Source organism: Coenobita brevimanus, chromosome 116 (genome assembly GCF_032717465.1).
Source record: "Coenobita brevimanus isolate Jiangsu-jjx chromosome 116, ASM3271746v2, whole genome shotgun sequence".
In the NCBI taxonomy this organism is placed as follows: Eukaryota; Metazoa; Arthropoda; class Malacostraca; order Decapoda; family Coenobitidae; genus Coenobita; species Coenobita brevimanus.
The window spans coordinates 1953610-1973830 of NC_137069.1; the positions used below are offsets into that span (position 1 = coordinate 1953610).

At 41.0% G+C, this 20221-nt stretch overlaps 1 protein-coding gene across 1 annotated transcript; it reads left to right on the forward strand.

Moving 5' to 3' along the window:
- The first annotated feature begins 5075 nt into the window (after positions 1-5075).
- LOC145418754 (E3 ubiquitin-protein ligase RNF103-like) lies at positions 5076-19165 on the forward strand. The gene is made up of 7 exons (XM_080287090.1): positions 5076-5183; positions 6913-7033; positions 7582-7676; positions 10184-10347; positions 11637-11901; positions 15092-15217; positions 17693-19165. The coding sequence occupies exons 1-7, from the start codon at positions 5076-5078 to the stop codon at positions 19052-19054; spliced, it is 2241 nt and encodes a 746-aa protein (XP_080143216.1). The 3' UTR covers positions 19055-19165.
- The last annotated feature ends 1056 nt before the right edge of the window (positions 19166-20221 follow it).

Consider the following 20221-nt stretch of genomic DNA (forward strand, 5'->3'; position numbering starts at 1 on the left):
GTTCAGCTGATAGTTAAGGTATTTATTTTATGAAATTCATCTCATTAGAGCAGATGTGGGTGAAGGTGGAGTGGAGTGAGCAGGATGGACTATGATAGTGATGGATATTGAATTATTGGAAGGGAAGTACTGAACTGTATGTTGTACCTTGTTAAGACTGGTGCTGTAGGTAGGATGGTAATGTGCAAGTCAAAGATAGGACAGCAGACAATAGGTGGGGTGGGCAGAAAGAAATCAGTAGGATGGGCTAAGATGGAGAGTGGTGTAGCAGGGCTGGATGAGTAAACTCTGTGAATAAGGGTGCTGTATGAGGCTGAGACCATGGTGTAGCTGCAGGCAGAACCCAGGCCCCTGCACTGGACCCCCATTTGAAAATTTAGGTTAATTTGTGGTCTATGTACCACTGGACCTGAAAATAGGGCTTGGCCTCACCTTAGTCCCCCAGTTGTCAAGGCCTGGCTACACCACTGGGCTGAAGTAGTCTTATGATATTCACTGTGTCAAAGCAGCAATGGAAAGGATGGGTAGGGAAATGTTGGGATGGAGTGGAATAGTTGTGGGTGATGTGGCATGCAAAGGGATGTATACCTAGTTAAGATTTGTGCTGCAAATATGCCAGTGAAATGCAAGTCAAATGTAGGTGACCACAAACTGGATGGGGTGAGCAGTCAGGTCAGATATAGATCTGCTACTGGTATCCAGTACTACCTGTTTCATGAACAGATTGTCAAGTACGAAACTGACAATCCCACTGGTCCTGCCCAGCAAGGAGGGTAACTAGGACACCCATCAGGATGAAATATAAAACCTGCCAAAGGGCAGATGAGCTTCTTAAGCCAATAGTCCCCTAGTAGGGTAAGGTAAACCCATTAGCCACGGTTGACAGCCCAAATAGCCAGGTCTTTTGTCCAAGGGACATGGGTCCATGTCCCTTATCAGGAGCAGGAAGTGGGATTAGGGTAGGATGATACCGTAGTGGGAATGTATGCTATTGTGGCATTCACCTTGACAGTATGAGTGAGCTGGAAATAAGAAGTGGGATGGGCCTTAGCAGATATTGGTAGGTGGTGGGTCAGAACGAGATGAGTAAACCTACAGTTTGTGTAGACTGGCATTGTATATTAGCACATTGTTCTGTAAATCCTCATTAGGTGACAGATGGACAGCCCAGGAACCTAAGTCAGAGATACTTCCACATCGTAAAAAATAAATAAATAAATGGGCGTATGAAGGGAAGTGGGTGCAACTGGCTGGGATGGAAGGTGAGAGAGAGGGCAGGGGGTAACACCCTGGGAGTATGGGTATTGCAAGTTGGGCAGTACGGACATGACGAGTAACCACAAAGTTTTCTCCAAGCATAACTAAAATGGTGAGAAAGTTGCACGCGTTGCTGTCTTCTCTGAATGAATTAATAACTTCTTAACCGTTAGAGCTGGAGAGTCCCCCCTTTTAATCTGAATAAGAATATAAAATAGTAGTGTGAATAAAGTAAAAGATGTTTCGTGATGTGTGTGTGTGTGTGTGTGTGTGTTTATTTGCTGGACATCAATGGAGTAAACAAATGAGAAAGTCTGCTGTTTGTTTGGGAGCTAATTTTCATTTCGGAGTTTCCTTGGATTATATGTCTATACAACATGTATCTGTTTGATAAATAGAGTTAAGTATGAGTGAGCGTCCTTATTTTATTGCTGCAACACTTTGAGAAGCCAAAATAAGGGGTTTGTGAGGACATTTGACATTTCCCGAGCCGTGCTGGTACTACGCCGAAAAAAGCACTTGTACGGCCTTGAAGTGGTGTTTGGGTGTCAGCTGTGTTGTGGTGGTGATAGGTGCTGTGGCTGGCTGTCTCTGTGCTGTGGTGGAGTGTCTGTGGGCCCTGAATGGCAGCCAGGCACGTCATACCCAGGGACGTGCAGTAATTTGTTGGAGCCAGGTAAGTCCACAGGGTTGTTACTGAATAATGTTAACTTCTTCCTTATCTGATTATTATTGTATGGCAACAGGGTAAGTCAGGGGATAATAAAGTGTAGGAGGGATAAACAGTTAAGTTGGGAAGCCGTGAAAGGTGTGTCAGTCATCACTAGGTTAGCAGCAACTCATAAGTTAGCCCTGCTTCAAAGTTTGCAGTATTGCCAGCATTCTGGAAATAGCCTAAACACCAGTATAATTCTATATTAGTTTTAAACCATGTATCAGAAACATTGATATTACCTTCCAGTGATTGATGTCAAAAACAAAGGTACTGGGATCAATTTTTACACACACCTCATGGGATTTTTGACTTCGTTAACATTTTCTAGTAGATTCAGTCATTCTAAGAATCTTTTCTTCTATGACATTTATCTCGGAAATTGATAATAAATGAAGAGCAGAAAACACTCAGGTTGGATGCCTGTCACCACGTGAAATGTCCTGTTTTTATAGCTAAAGGAAATTAACCTAACCTAACCTATCAATATTATCAGCTAACCTAACCTAACCAAACCTGTCAAAATTACCTAACCTAACCTAGAAACTTACCTTAATCAGTATTCATGTCTTTGCTGAGGATGAATTTCATTGGCTGACGCAACGAGCGCATGTCTGTGATTGGCAGAAATAACTCACATGTAACTCGTTTATTATCAATTTCCGAGAGAAATGTCATAGAAGAAAAGATTCTTGGAATAACCGAATATTCTAGAAAATGTTAACGAAGTCAAAAATCGCATGAGGTGTATGTGTAAAGTTGACCGATACTGGCATCATTTGACTACAATAAGTGCTTTTGAAGAAAGATGAGACATGGGTAGTCGAGGTATACCATATGTAACCTTACACGTTAAATGACAGGTATTAAACACATTTAATGACTGATATTACTCAAATGAAATGAATCAAGAGGGATTGCAGTTTTAGCCAAGACTTGGCAGAGTTTGTCAGGTTATACATATTGTAGATTGTACTTGTAATTAAGCTTACTCAGATGTAGTGTATTTGACATACCAGGTAGCTCACAAGTGAGAGAAGAGGAGTTTGTACCAGCTTAGGTACATAATGCAAAAAGTTTCATACCCCAGTGTTTTCAGTTCTTATTCATTTTGGTAATTTTTCATTTCAGCCTATGCTGAACTTGGCGATAAACCTGTGTTTTTTCTCATTTTTAATGCGATTTTTACCATAATTTCCATTGAAAGTGACCAGTGTTTTAGATATCCCCCTTCCACCGAACTGAGTGAATTACAAGCCATTTTAGACTTTAACCTACCCTGACCTCTAACCCAAAACCAGAACAATTCACTGCTAAACAAAAATACCAACCTTACCTTAGTTTTCAGCTTCATGTTTCTGGAAAAACAAAAAAAAAGGAATCGGGAGAACTTCTGTTTTTCACAGAGGCTGTGGCAACATTGAGTTGTGAACCTCCAGGAACTCAGGCAATGATTCTATCTATTGCCAGATGCCTCACTCCCATATGGGGTGGCCACAAACATATCGCCTCCATGTTGCCCTGTTCAGTGCCACTTCACTGCCTTGCTCCCAGCTCACACCTCCCTCTCCCATATACAGTACTACCTCTCCACTCCATCCCTCCATCTCATCTGCAGCCTCCCCTTCCCTCTCCACCCCTCTGCCTCACTCACATATACTCTCCTCGTTAGATTTTCGCTCTCCATCCTCTCCACATGGCCAAACCACCTCAGTTTGTTTCTCTTAACTTTTTCTGTCACATCCACATCCATACCACACCACTCCTTCTCTTCCTTATTTGTCAGTCTGTCTCTCCATGTAACGCAACATGCTTCTCTCAGATAACTCATTTCCACTGCTCTCACTCTTGACTTGTGTCCCTCCAACAAAGTCCAAGTTTCACTTTCATACGTTAGAGTTGGTATCACAATACTGTCATGCAGCGTCTGTTTTATTTCCATGCTCACTTCCCTGTTCCATATCACTGTGGTTCTTGTCCTGTCTGCCAACTGGTTAGATTTAGAAATGTTACCGGTATATGGTATCCCTATTATTATTGATTTCCAATGGAAGTTTTATGGAAGAAAAGGTGTTTGCACTGGTGAAGTCTGAGAACAGAAGTCTCCCAAATAACCAGATCAGTTATGATTGAAATGAAAATAATACCCCCATTTTTTCAGGATGTTTTACATCCTCTGTACCTTGTGTTCATATCAGTTCAAAATGCAGCACACTTTTGGAAAATTACACTTGTGCAGTGTTTGTGATAAATGGGTGCATAAGAGATGTAGCTAGTGGTATTAGAGATAGACTACAAGATAATGCTGATTTCTTGTGTGGAGTGTCGGGGAGAGCATGTGGAGATTGCCAGGTCTGAAAGGAGTGAACTTGCCATTTAGTTCTTGAGTTAATGGAAGATTTGTATAAGTTGGAGGTGGTGCTGGAACTAGCTCTGTGACTAGAGTGAGGAGTGGGGAGCCGTTTCCTCTCTTGACATTGAGAGGGCACTCCCTCTGTGCTAAGGGATCTTTGTATGTGGCATGTGTTAGGAGTGTAATGAGGTATGGTAGTGAGAAATGGGCAGTAAAGGAAGGGGATATTTGTAGGCTCAAACATACAGAAATGACAATGATTAGGTGGATGTGCAGAGTGTCCTTGAATGTGAGGTCTGGGGGGGCTAAGTTTATGGCGGAAGAGTCGAGAAGCAGGATGGGAGTGGAGTGTATTGGTGTTGTGATGTGGAGGGGCGAATTGAAATGATTTAGGCATGTAGAGGGAATGGGGGATGACAGTTGGGTGCAAAAAGTGAGAAGTGTGAACATCGGTGGTGGGGTTGCGAGAGGCAGACTGAAAAAGACCTCAGACAAGGTCATAGAGTGTGATCTCAGGGATGAGGAACTGAATAAGGAGGCTGCCAGAGATTGAGCAGCATGGAGAGCCACCATTAGGTGACAATGGCCAATGCATATAACTTTGTTGGAGCCTTTATAAATGAAACAAAAAATATTATTATTATTATTATTATTATTATTATTATTATTGTTTTTGTTGCTATAATTTTTTTGGGTTTGTTTTTAGTTGTGGATGAGGTGTGAGGAAGTGTGAGTGCAACCAACAGCATCAGGATGTGGCGGCGGCCAGCTCTTCTCTTCCTCTATCTTCTGGTGGTTGTTGCGTTGACATGGATACTCGAGTTCAGCTTCTGGTGGGAGACAGGATATACTTCATTCCAGGTGAGAGGTAGAAATTTTCCTTATTCATTAAATAGTAATAATGATAATAATAATAATAATGTACTCATGATACTTTAACATGGTCAAAATCTGTCATCTCTGTCAAGAATGCTGAGTTGTAACAATGGCTTAATCCCAGAATATGGTGCTAATTGTGAAGAGGTGCTGTGGAAAGGGTATAGAGCTGTTGTTTTGTCATGTTCTGTTATTGAGCTACAGGAAATAGGCCACAAGGGGATGATAATCAACATTTAGATACATGAACAATAACACTAACAATACTACAGCAGTACTGTACTGTACAGTACAAACTCTCAAAGTGCTTGGTTCCAAAGGCATTACAGAAAATGGAATACTGTACTGGATTTTTGAGAAGTGGAATCATAATGATAATTATGAGAAAATCATGTAATAAATAGTCTATGGTAGTACTGGGAACAGAAAATAATGTACACAGAAGTACCTTGCATTAGTAATTTTATCATCTGCTTTGATATATACAGTACATGTTCAGAAAAGAACTTTGTCTTCAAATATGCATTAACTGTGTGAGGACATGATCTCAACACCCCTCTTGCATAATATTTTGGGAAGTGGAGGTTCTTGGAAATCAGATGTTTGGATTTGGGAGTTTGTACTGTACTAATAATGATGAGAATCATTTATTATTCTCATCCTGACCATTACTCCCACCCAAAGATGTGGTGAGGTAGGATCCGGAACCTGAAATATTGAAATGTAGCACTGTATATTTGCCGTTTTTAAACATTAAGCAGCAGGCAAAATTTAGATTTTCACTTACCATTAACTACTGTCTAATAGAAGGGGTGCTGTAAAAAAATAAAAAAATAAATACTTTAATAATAAACTCTCTACCTTCTTATGTACATACAAATAGACACCAAGAGCATTCCTCTAGATATTTTCATTTTACTGTGGCAGTGATTTGGCTCACAGTAACCCACAGCTGTTTTGCAACAGACATAAACAGGAATTTTGGAGACCAGACTGTCTCTGAGACCTAACAGAGGTAGATAAATTTTCAGACTGGTCCATCAAGACTGACTAAAATGACAGAAAAGCTGTCACATGTCATGAGGTTGCAGAAAATAAAAAAACAATATGAATCAGCTGTGTATGTCATATGAAGTACCCCACTGTTCACTGGGTGAATGTTGTAGCCAGTACTATATATAAAATGAACAAATGTCCTGAATTTTATATCTTTTAAGTTCATAGGATTTGGCAAAACTGGCCAAGTTACCTCAGAATACAGCCCAGTTCCCTAATCTTGTGGTACTGATAAATACGCTATACTGGTACCGTACTGTATAGTGATAGGAAGTTTCCAACCAGGTTCCCCACCTTTGATTGCTTTTTACAACTTGTAGGGAATAACTAGTAGTATTGTAGTAGTTATAGCCCCAGGTTCATCTGAAATGAGAACCCAGTGAACAGCAAACTAAAATTGTCCTTTTCCTGATCTGTAGGAGAATAGGGAAGGAACTGAGGGATGTTTGTATAGCTGAGTAGTAGAGCCACCTGAGTAGGCTATATCAGTGCCATCATGTGAAGATGTATTGCAGCACCAGGGAATAGCTACGAGGGCAATATTCTTTATCCCGTATCTAAGGTTATAATACAGTACATATATATCAAGGGAAGATAAAGATTTCATCACAGTACATTGATTCATTATACCTTAACACAAATACTTTATCTCTGGCAGGTGGTGAATCCACTGAGAAATCTGTCAGTTTCTCAGATCCGTATGTTGCTGGAAATGCGAGGGATCCAATACACCGCAGTGCTTGAGAAACCAGAAATAGTCAGTCTTCTTCAGCAGTCAGGTATGTTAATTTTTATAGTAGTACCAGTATCTCTGTTTAATTTAACTTTTTCAGCACAATGATGTCAGTATGTAAGTGAGGTGAAGGGGAGAAGTAGATTGAAGATGATGTGAAAGGATGTCAGTGTATGTGAGTGAGGTGGAGGAGGAGAAGGGCAGAGGGAGACTGAGGATCAAGTGTAGGGGTGCCAGTGTATGTAAGTGAGGTGGAGGGGGAGTAGGGGAGAGGGAGACTGAGGTTGAAGTAAAGGGATGCTAGTGTATATGCCAATAGGTGATCAAGGTCAACACGTGCAAACAGATTATTATATCTTAAGATGATTTTTTTATAGCTGAGGAGAAAATTTCAAACTGGATAATTTAGATACTGCACAGCCTTCGTAAACTCCTTCAGTACAGGATGCGTCCCCAAGGCTGAACAAAATTGCTTATGAAGAGGTCCATCAGTATCAGCAGGATTACATAACTCCACCACCAACAACAACAACCTGTAACAAGCCAGAATGGAAAAATTTGTGATGGTTTCATATTTATTTAATATGTTTACAGGGCCAGTGCAGTATGGTGAACTGTTTGCCAAAGAAGTTGGTCCTGAGGGAGGAGTTCCAGTAGAAATAACTAAAAAAGAGGATTTCTATGAACAGGTGTGTACATATTTATTTAAAGTGTTCACCTTATATAGCAGTAGGAAATGTTTATTTTTAAATTATTTTATATTAAAGTTTCATTATTTGTGTTTGTAATTGTTAATATTCATATTATTCATTTGATGAATAACGATTTTATAGCCTGTATGAAGGTGACTGGTCTTGCTAGAATCACATGATGTAATGCCATGATGGAGACAGACTGAGAGAGATATACTGAAGGGTTTACAGAGACCCAGATGTAAGCAAACTTCAGTAAAATGTCATGTTATTGTTATATTACAAATATCATGCTTAGTAGTATTTCTTTATACTATATGTAGGTTGATGAATTTTTAAAACTGTCTACCTGTCATATTTCCATTGTAAATAACTAGTGTTTATATCATTATCATCATCATCATCAGTAGCCTGAGTCTGTCCTCTGCGGGATGACAGGCATTCCCATCTTCCTTCACTCTGACATATTGGATGTTAACATGTTCATTCATTTACAAACTTAACTAATTATTTCTGTATAAATTGCTAACTCCTAAAATCATAAGCATTAAGAACTCCATCAATCACTTCCTTTCATTTGTGTGTGTGTGTGTGTGTGTGTGTGTGTGTGTGTGTGTGTGTGTGTGTTTCCATCCTTTCCTGGTCACCTGATTGACATGTGAACATTTTTGTACACATCATAACATCATATCAGCGGTTTATAACCTTTAGTGTTGCCGAGGAGCAGAGGGAACTTTTCTTATCTACTGAGGTAGTATATTATATCTTATCTGTTACTTGCCTTTAGCAAGAGAATTAATTATTCACTTTATTCATTACAATGATATCTTGCACATATGAGGAAAGTCTGTCATGCAGGCTGCTTTGCAGCATTAGTTTGAGTTTGTTAGTTCCATTCCTATTTCAAATATGTTTATAGAAATTTCTATCTATCTATTGCCAGACGCCATAATCCCATAAGCGGTGGCCACTTGACTTTGAGTTAGTTGTTTTACGGGGAGGGGCACTAACCCTCCACCAACCCACTTGTTGACACGTAGGGAGCACGTATGGTTTGGTTATATGGTTACCACCCAGTGTTGTAAATGGTTCCTTGACTTACAAGAAACCATTTGGCTTGTCACTCAATGTAAAGCCATCTGTAAAGGAAAAAGAGCAACAAGAAGTGACAGGAAAGATGGGAGAAATTGGAAGAGAGGACGGTAGGCACAGAAAAAGAATGATACAGGCTAAGGAAGAAGTAGGCAGCACTACATCAAGTGAGTGGATAATGGTCGCCACCACGTACCACAAATAGAAATTTATTATGTTATTTATTTATTTTTTTTTTTTGTCTCATCATTACTAGACAGTTCATGCTCTAACAGCAAATGTTGGAGTACAGAAAACAAAATGGTTTGTGAAAACAGTTAACTGTCATGGATACATGTTTATTCTGCAACTTGATAAGAATCTTTTATAAATATGACCCTTGATGTGTTTGAGCTTTAGGGACTGAGGTGCCTGAAGTTGTTATGGGACTTGTGAGGAGTCCTCGGTACTCCAGTTCCACTTTGTAGTTATTATTGTCATCATCAACACCCAACCCTACTTACAACTGAAGGGGTAGTGATGGGGTGATGTAGAATCCAGACACAAGGAATAACCACGAAGCAGGAGAATCCAAGCAGTATGTTTTAGTGAAGTGGACTGCACATTCATACATCTGGGGGTGGGATTCAATAACATAATTACAATATATTTTGTATAGTAACTCATATTTGTTTTCACAGGAAGAATTAAGAGCAATGGGGAAATTTTGCATTTTCCTCTCCTAATTCTCCCTGCGGAAAACAAATATGGTTTGTTATACCTGTAATTTTCCTTGTGTAAATAAGATTTGTTTTGATAGGAGTAACATTCATGTACTGTACACTCCTGTAGACAGTCTCTCATCCCCCCTTCACAATCCATATGGCCAAACCACCTCAGGACAGAGTAAGGGGAATTAAGTTGTTCAACTGATTGTGAGTGTTATGTGCAGGTGTAAGAGAAGGAGGAGGAGATGGTGATGGTATAGGTAGTGCTGAGATAGTCATTGCATTGGGCACATACAATGTGCATATACATACATACATACATATTTGAAAATGATGCCTTAATTCCTCCCAACACTTCATTGCCTTATGCCTTACCTCTGATGTCACCTTCTGTAGTGATTAATCAACACATGATGCCACAGCATTCTCTTGTGTGTTTTTATATGTGTCAAGTGGGGTTGGTGGAGGATTAGTGCCCCTCCCTGTAAAAACAACTAACTCTAAGCCGTTGGCCACCCCGTTTGGGATACATGGCGTCTGGCAATGATGATGATGATGATGTTAATATAAAAAGAATAAAAGTACCATATAAAAGAATATAAAGGCGTAATTTGCCAAATAAATTACAGAGAAAAAGGTGCAACAAAACCTACATTGCCACCAAGAATAAATTCCTAAGTTGTTATACAGCTTGTGTTTGTGCAGGTATACGAGGAGGATGAGAAAGTGTGGGTGGTTGAGGTAGTGCCGGGTGAGGGTCAGTATGCAGGCCATAGACTGCTGGATGACCGGGCCTGGCACACCCTTGGGCCACGCCTCGCTGCTCTACGCCTCGCCTCTGCTGTCCTCTCGTGCCACCATGATCCACGGTCAGTACACAACTTGGAAGGGCCAAAGAATTATTTTTATTATTATTCCTCTCAGCTCAAGGATGTACTATACTTTGTAATTTTTTTTCTGGAATTTATTCTGTCTGATAGGTAATATGAAACACAGACATGTGAAAGACCATGTCTGTGCGAGTGAACAAGTGTGGTCCATTTCATTGGGCATGTTGTTGGTTAGTATCGTGTTATGCTTTCTGGATCGTACTGTACCCCACCTTGATGGGGAAAGTGGTCAGGATATAATGAAAACATCAGATGATTACATTCAGCTTAGGAGAGAGACTCTGGGGTAAAGAGGATAGGCTTGCCTTTATTTTACTTGCGGTTATTATTACTGTAAAAATCGCAGTATAGAAAACTGATTGTTGGAAATTTTCTCACACCAGTCTATTAAGTACAGTATTTGGGAAAGATATGTTCTATCAGAATTTCAGGATGCCTTGACTAATAAATTCAGTGTTTGCAGGTCATTCCTGATGAACAGTTGATTAAAATGAAAACGGTTGAAGCCAGCCCTATTTCACTTGATGAGGTGTAGCAGTGTGAAGCCAGGCAGCCATTGCGCTGTACAGTTAAGGATTTATTTTTATTGGTGAGAATAAGAAAAGGATGTCAATGACACACATGAGAGGGTTACCTAGATCTAAAATAGGGCCAAAGTACAAGCTGACACCCACACATTGCCACGGATCCTATAAGATAATGGTATCTGAGATTTCTATTTTCTCAACAACTTGCGGTAACTGAAGGGAAGTAATTAACTGGTTATAGTATGCAGATTAGCCTCCAGTTCATAGAAAACATCACCTGTACAGTACCAGGACCAACCTCAGTATGGGAATTTCTCAAAGAGGAAGCATGGCATCATTTTAATGTATGTGATGAGATGAAGGGATAGGCACAGTATATGAATGAGAGTGGTGTTACTTAGAATGAAGGCAGTCTGGTGGCAGAATACAGGGTGACGTGAAGGCAGTATGTTTGTGGCCATCCTTTCTTGGATCAAGGTTTCTGGCTGCAGATAGACATTTGTGTATGATGCAGGTGAGAGTTACTGAGAACTGTCTTTAGATGTTTAGAGTTACTGAGAGATGTCTTTAAATGTTTATGATACACATGAGAGTTACCAGGAGCTGTTTTTAAATGTTTATAATGTATGTAAGCTACTGAGAGCTGACATAAATTGTTCATTATATAAGTGAGAGTTACTGAGCGGTGTCTTTAGATGTTTATAATACACGTGAGAGTTACTGAGAGCTGTCTTTTTCCAGCTTCTGTGCTCGTCAAGGCTGGAGTCACCCACAACTACTGCTCATTCTGCCTCCTGCCCAGCACACAGACAAGCTAAGCATTGGACAGAACCAGCGACGCATTTCTGGCCGGGAACATGTGATCCTCTCCTCCACCACACACCTCTCACCCTCTGTTGTCCTTTCATGGTTGTCTCACCAGATCTTATCACGCATCCCAACCGTTCAAGACTTAAAGACTCTTGAGGACATCTGGCTGAATGTGACCCTTGTAAATCAAAAGAAGGTACGATAATAATAATAATAATAATAATAATACGGTACTACTCATAATAATAATAATAATAGTAGTAGTAGTAATAGTAGTAATGATGATGATAAATACAGCATAGAAGGTACAAAATGTGAATGATTATTTTGATTTTATTACCATAATGTTTCGGTTAACAGTATCCAAGTCATAGGTCCCTACACCCTGGATGTTGTAGATGTTTGTGTTGTAGATGATACAGTATATTTGTTTCATTGTGGTACATTAAAATTGAAAATATGCCATCAAATTGAAGGAGTTTAGTCTACACGATGCTTTACCATCCTTGTTCATAGATCTTTTCACCCAGTTATTTCCACATACTGAAACTGTCTTGATAATGTCTGACTGGTGCAATTCATGTACCAGGTAATACTTGCCATATAAAGCAATCTCTCAATTATCCGACGTAATAGAGCCAAAGGCATGTCCAGATCAGGACAGAATCCAGATACAGAGCAATATCCTCTACTGCACCTATACCCTACCCATACCCAACCTACATGTACAGAACCTGTTCTAATTGTGGCAGTGTTCTCCGATCTTTCAGCTGTATTTAGACATCACACATGGGAATATCCAGTATAATGGTAGACACTTAGAATACAGTGCATAAACAACAAAAATCCACAAATACCCTACCTCTATGTACTGTACCCCTCCTGATTGTGGCAGTGTTATTCAGTCTTTCAGCTATGTAGACATCAAAACACATATGGGAATATCCAGTATAATGCTAGACACTAAGGAAACAATGCATAAACAAAAAAAATCCACCAAAAATTCAATGAAGACGACAGGTGCAAAAAGAATTTTAACCTTCTCGGGAACCTTAAGCTTTCAGTAAGATTCTGGGACACCAACAGAGCCAAGAACCAAACTATGGTTGCTTCTCTGCTTACAAAGAAAAACATTTCCATAGCCAAATTTGTCCCCAGAAATTGGTTATATTAGTATAAATTGTATACTATCATCTTCGCTGGTGTTTATACTATAAGAAAGCAAATAAAAACACAAAACTGATGAGTAAAAGTACAGAAATGCAGTGAGAATAAACTTATTCAAGAGTAAAAATAGCTTCAAATAACCTCCCGACATCCTAGCGTAAAATTTTGCCAGCACTGAGCAAGAACTAAGCATATGTCTAGATGCAGAATTTCACGAGCTTTCACATGGCGTTTTCAGAATTTTAATACGACCAATAGTGTTCAGTTAAATCGCAAAAAAAAAAATCGTTCATGGCAATGCAGGGAGGTAAGAGGTGGGAGGCCAGGCAGGCAGCATACAACGCAGAGATAGGGGGACAGGGAGAGAGAGAGATGCCTGGCAGCACTGAGTGTGGAGGGGATGGAAGAGGGATGGTGGGGTGGGAAGCGAGGGTGACTGGGGGACTTTGACCATTCGGTGAAGAGGCGGATGGGCGTTTTTGCTGTCTTGGTGAGTTAGGGTCTGTATTACTCGTCCACGCCAGTACGTTCCCAGTGATCCAGGCGGCCGGGGGACTTTGACTGTTCGGTGAAGAGGTGGACAGCCATTTTTGCTGAGCTTGTGGGTTAGAGTCTGTATTACTCTCACTTGGCCAGTAGCGTCCGAGTGATCTGGGTGGCCGGGGGACTTTGACCATTCGGTGAGGAGCCGGATGGCCATATTTGCTGAGCTTTTGGGTAAGCATCTGTATTGCTCACGCGTGGCCGGTAGCTTCCAAGCAATCCGTGCGGTGAGGGGACTTAGACCGTTCGGTAAGGAGCCTGACGGCCTTATTTACTCAGCCTGTGGGTTAGGGTCTATTACCCATGCTTGGCCAGTGAGGCCAGCTTGCCGTCAAATAGATTTTTTGAATTTGTAGGCCACCGAACCGGTGATGTTGGCAATTTTATGGTCGGATACGGACAAACAAATCCAGAGATGCATGTCATAGAGCCAAGGCCGAACGTTCGGATATGGAGTGTCCGGATAATCGAGTGATTACTATATCTCCATCAGGTTGCTTTTATGCAACTCAGTTGCACTTGGGAGGTCACGGAGGATGGATGGTAAAAATGTTCTTGGAAAGTGTACACTATATCTCATTTATTTATTTATTTATTTTTTTTAAGGGGGGAAAGAGCTTTTTTTAATTTTTTTATTTTTATTTTTTAAAGGGGGGGGGAGGAACAGAGAAGTTATGATATAGTGGTTAGTGCAGCCAGTCACTTGCATACTTACAGTAATGCCCATTTTAATGCAAAATTTGAACTGTAAAATGAAGAGAAGAGTGTCTTTTACCCTAGTGAGGAAGCTGGATATGCAAGACAAACACTGAGTAAAGTTATGGGTAAATAGAAGTCTATATTATGCATCAGATAATGTAAACATGTAATAATACGCTGTTAATATTTCTTAGTGCCTTTAAATGGGGGTTGGCATGCCTGTATTTATCATTGTAAAGATGCAGTGTGCCAGCAATGCAGTGACCATGTATGATAGAATTATCTCCCTTGTTGATGTGTTATCACTCCCACCTGCATCCTCCTACACACTGTAGTTATATTTGATTTAATCCCTTTTTTGTACTCTGTGAAGTAGGATATAAGGTCTATTTAGTCTTTTAATGAGAAGGTAATATGGTACTGTTCATTTCATTTTGAAAGGCTTTGTACACTTGACCATTGTGGAGAAGGCAAAAAGCATTTCTCTTTCTACCATCAGCCACCACACAAAAGGGGCAGAGCAGTTTTCCTGGTCATTCATTTCATATTATTAGGAGGAGACTAAAGATGGGAAAATTGATAATTCAGAAATCCATCCATCTGTCATCCAGCTGTTTTTTGCCCCAGAGGAGTGTAGGGGCCTGGGGCTAGGCTACAATTAAGGCAGGGGTGACCAGCTTCACTTGCCCCAGAATGGCAGTATGTGACCAATAAGCCAGCCACAACCCTAGGTGGAAACCCTTACAGACTTACCTGGTTGGAGTGTTTTAACCTACTAGACCATCAGGTATCATTTGGCTGAATGGTTACCACCCAGCATAGTACATGTGCTGTAAGAGGTTTCTTGGGTTACAGGAAACCATTTGGCCTTTTATTCAGTAAAGAGTAACCTGAAGGCAGCACTACATCAATTGAGTGGATGATAGGTGCCTCCACCTACCTTAGTTATTTGGAAATACATTTGTCTGTTTCCTCAGATTCCCCACATGGTGTTCATCTCTGAACTGGTGAGTCCGCCATTGCTGTTGGCAACGCTGGGGCTTCGGCTGTCCACGCGCATCAAACTCGCATCTGTCTCTGTCAAGAAAGATGAAAAGGAGCAGGTAGGTTAACTCAGTGAATCTGGGGAATGTCTTTTTCATTTTATTTTTGCCATGATGCTAGGGATGGATGTCTGCCTGTGGTGGCACTAGTGTAACTGGGTGGCTCCACTGCTTGGAAATTCAAATGCCCCACAGGTTCCTCTTTTTCCCCTGAAATGAGAAGGTGGGGCTGCAGGTAATGGAAGATTTCTGCATACAGTCTACTGGGTTTTATCCAGATCAGTCCAGGATTCCAGCTACTATTACTTCTGTTCTTGCCATGTCTTAATGATTTTATTCATCTTAGGATAAACATTTCAGACATGATTGGTGTGATATGTCTGTGTATAGGTCATGCATGTATAGGTTAAAGAGTGTAGGCGAAAGAATGGAGCCCTGAGGTATAAATTACAAGTAGTAGTAGTAGTAGTACCCGGTATAGTAACTCCTGTCTGTCTGGCCGAGCAGACCCCTCAGCCACAGGCAAGCAGTCACCTCTGTAGGGGTCTGCTGTGCATTTAACCTTTTGCAGTGGACAGTGATGCGCGGGGAAGAATGTGGATGTTTGGTTCCCAGATAGATGCTGCAATTGTCTCTTTCCACCCAGTTAACAAGAGCACCATAGTAGGCTCCACATCACCCTGTTAACCTCTCCGTGGCCGTGGGTCTGGAATTTTACGTGTGCCCCTGGCTGAGGCCGGGGCCGTTTTCTGAAGTTTCAAAAATTGATTTTTTATTTCCTTGCCATATTGAAGAGGAAGTTCTGAAGCACCTGGCAGTGCAAATTTCAGTGTCCTAGACCCATCCTGTGGCGTGCAGTCGAACGCGGAAGTTTCGTAAATTTAGGCAGATGATACTAGTCGCACATAGATACAGTAAAAGCTCGATTAACCAGCATCTGATGCATCGGCGCATCCTTATAACCGGAACGCAAATTCAATCCGGCATGGGGGTGAAAATATTCCGGATACCGGTTGTTGTGTATGCAGTTTTCAAAATTATTTTGCCGTGTAACATGTGCTAAATTTTTCTCTAAATAATTTTTTGTAATGTTTGCTGGTTTGTGTTCAGTCCTGTACAATTTCTCTTACTGTCTTTTTTGTGTATTTTAGTGTATCTGTACTATATCTAATACTGAATAATGTACTTTAAGAAATAAAGTCCCAAGTTTGGTCCTACTTCATTTCTTTGACCTCCCAGAAAATTTCTAAGAGTAACATTCGGTTATCCAGAAAATTCCATATCCGGAATGGAAGAATCCCCATGCACTCTGGTTAATTGAGCTTGTACTGTATTGCAGTGATGCAACATCGAACTTCTTTTTTTACCAAAAAATATTGTCAGTGGTGCTGAAAAGGTGTGAAATAACTATATATATGTATGTTGAAGTTTTTCAGTACATACTGTAATATGCGAGGTTTAAGCGTAAAAATTATTTTATGAATTATTTTGCATTTTTTTGTGTTTATGATTGTATCAACTTATTTTTGTAGTCTGGGTGGTGGAGTTTGTTGGAAAAAGGAGGCAAGAGTTTCTGTTTTCAGATCAAAATGAGATAAATGTCATCCCTTGAGTGTACAGGCGGGACAGTGAGGGTTAAATTGTGAAACGACCTGCCATTCACACCTTGCATAAGCTGATTAGCAGGAAGGGAAGGAAGTTCTTTCCACCCACGAAAGCATCACGTGAACACAGAACACTTTCCTGTTATGCTTGTAAAAGGCAAAGAATGTGTAAAATGATTCAAAACAGTGCAACAAACCTGAGCAAATAGGTAAAGATACCAAACAAAAATTAATTTTTCTTTTATTTTCATGTCTTTTTTGTTTATGCCTGTTTATTTATAATCGTAAACAGGTTGGTTGTGTGTCTTTTGCAAGGGAGGGAGGAGAAAGGTGATATTTTCTGTCTGGGTCAAGATAATGGGTGTAACTATGTGCATTTAGGCATGGCCACGAGCAAAAAAATCGTACATCTACTCGTCACGGCAGCAGGTGGTGAACTGACGAATGAGATGTGACTCATGTGAGAGCGTGAAGTGAAGGTCAGTCTCATGTCCCAGATGTTTGTTCACTTCCCAGAAATTTTTGTCGATTTTTATAGGCTGCGCTCAAACGATGCCTGTGGCCATTTATTGGCTAAACGTCATTCGGCGCCGGTGACCACGGAGGGGTTGACTTGGATTGTGGTTATCACTCAGCATTGTGAATGGTTTCCTGTAACCCAGGAAACCATTAGTCTTATCACTCAGTGTTGAGTCACCTTAGAAGTAGACAGAAATAGGAAGGTGTTGGCGACCAGCCACACACTTGAATAATGAGTGAATGGATGTATGGCCTATTTTATTGGGCACTCAGTTGATAGTTCTACTTCTGTGCTTAAATGTTCCTTTTTCTGGATCCTCACCACCCCTTTTATGAGTGGGTAGTAAGTTTAAGATGATGATGATGGTGGTGGTGGTGGTGGTAGCGAGTGTAACATTAATTACGCTTCCAGATTTCCCGCATTCTGAAGAAGTCTGGCCTAAGTGGGGTGCCCAGCCTTACGGTTGTTACGTCCGAGGGGATCGCTTCGTATGGAGGCAAGAAGGGGGAACCTCTCACTCACTCTGCTTTACATTTTTACATTTGTTCTTTACAGCCACATATGAATGATGCTTTCCTTGTTTCTCTCATGGTAGCAAACTTGCTAGCCATGGCTGACTTCATTTATTTCCTTGACATGAGAATTAGAGCCTGGAAACACATGGTCACTACTTTCACTAGAGTCATCATTTATAACGTGACTGTGTTTCTTCTGTGGCTTGCTGTCACTGCTCTGCTAAAATTCCCCGTAGCAAAGAGCATTTTGCAGTCAGGATCCTGGATGATTAGTTCCTTTAATTCCTCATGGTTGTTAAGTCAGATTAGGTACCACTGGCTCATGATGGAGAGTCACACGGCCATATTTTGGATATCACTTCTAACCTTCTGTGGGGTAATCCTCATATGGCAAAAACTCCGACGGAGGGCGAATCCCGAAGATGACGAAGTTGAGTGGAGCTGGTGGAGTGTCTTCCCAGTTGACTCGTACCTGGTGAATGTCTTGTTCCGACCCATGAGCTCCTTGTCTCGGCCCCGACCCTCCCAGGACCTTGACTTGGAGGAAGGGATGGAGCGCCTTATTCAACGTTTGGCCACACCAGACCTCTGGCTCCACCCTGTTATACCCACGGACTACATGAAGAGTCTGCCCATGTGGAGGTATGATGGCTGGGGGAACGAAGATGACCTGAAATCAGAAAGTGAGACGGATGTTGATAGTGTAAGTGAAAATGAAAATGACAATTTGTTGGGCTCACATACATGTTGCCAGGATGATAGCTGTAGGTTGTGTGAACTTTGGACCACAGTTAAGGAAATATATGTATGCCACAGATGTGCCATTTTAAAGAGAAAGTTGGAGAGGCAGTATATGCGATATCGAGAAATTGAGCAAGTGGGCCATCAAAATGCCACCTATGAAAAATTACTCAGAGTTTGTGAAAACTGCTGTAAATCGCGGAAGCAGCAGAACAGTGACAGTACAGTTAGGCAAGTGAACAAATCACGAGGCCCCAGCTGGCTTCTCTCACCACAGAGGTTAACAGAACTAAAGTGGACAGCCCCAGCTTATGCCATAGAGAGTCGGATCTGTGCCATATGCCTGGGTCGGTACCGGTGGTCGGCGGTGTTGTGTGGTCTGCCGTGTGGACATAATTACCACCACGCTTGTATTACTGAGTGGCTCCTCAAGGACAACCATCACTGCCCAACCTGTCGATGGCCCACTTACAAGACCAAGACTGAAAACTTGTCAGTTCACCAGCATGAAGAATAGTTTTTTCAGTACAGTACATTATTCATAATGTGTCTCATTGGCCTTCATACAAGACCTAGATTCTAGAGAAGGATGCTTTCATGTGGTGGCATTGTTATAACTGGATGGCTCCACTGCTCAGTTACACAGATATTCCCCAGCTCCCTCTCTGTCACTCAGAAAGAGGATGGTGGACAGCAGAAGAGCAGCTTCAGCTTCCAGTCCATGGGTTCACATTTAGATGAGCCTGGGACCACAGCTACAACAAGAATACAAGACTTATATGCAGGAAACCACTCTATTCCCCAACAAGAAGTAAATATACAATAGTTTAACCACAGGTAGTTAATGCCTTCATATAAAACTATAGACTAAAAACATACCCAGTTTACCAGCATACAGAATAAATGCAATAGATTTCTGTAGTTGCCATCTATCAGTGGTCCTTGTACAAGACCAGGGCTGAAAACATTACAGTTTACCACAATGAAGAATAGTTTTCAGTAGGGTACAGTAAGTCCTTCTTATATGTAGCTTTTTTTTTTATGTCCTTTTGCAATTTAAGTACATATAAATTTACAAAAGACTGCCAGATGAAGTCCAGCACCAATGCTACCTACCTACAAGCAGCATCCCATCTCAAAATGTACCTACATTATTGACAACACAAGCTATGAAGAAACAGAATGACTGTCTCACAAACCAAATTAACCATTACCCTCTTCACTCCAAAAGCAAACTTGAATCTCAGACACACCAAATTTCCCACCGTAACCAATCGTGCCGTCAAAGGACACCAGAAGTTTTAGGACTTGCTTTCAGCACACTCGGCCTTTTTCAGCATACAAGTACCATCACTGCACAGGCATCTGATAAACTCGGTGCCAAAAATGCACTCACAGGCACTAGCTGTGCCTCTTCTGTTTTCCCTGCTCCTCGCCATGCTAACAACAACAACCTTTTTTTTCGTCAGGAAGCAAAAATACTTCCAGTCAAGGAGCACGGCTGTTACTAAAGTCCTTTCCCCCAATCTACACTCCTGGTTGTATGATAAAAATTGTGATATTTTTAAACACATCCCTGACATATGGTGAGGACTTACTGTGGCTTTTAATAGATTACCCATAGTGTTTCAGTGGCCTTAGTATAATACTATACTCTGTTCACTTTAACCAGGTGTAAAGTCGC

Excerpts from the sequence above, each read along its gene's own strand:
- LOC145418754 (XM_080287090.1), top strand. The coding sequence starts at position 5,076 with ATGTGGCGGCGGCCAGCTCTTCTCTTCCTCTATCTTCTGGTGGTTGTT. Across the intron at positions 5,184-6,912 it reads CAGGATATACTTCATTCCAG|GTGGTGAATCCACTGAGAAA; the intron begins GTGAGAGGTAGA and ends TATCTCTGGCAG. Across the intron at positions 15,218-17,692 it reads AGAAAGATGAAAAGGAGCAG|ATTTCCCGCATTCTGAAGAA; the intron begins GTAGGTTAACTC and ends TTACGCTTCCAG.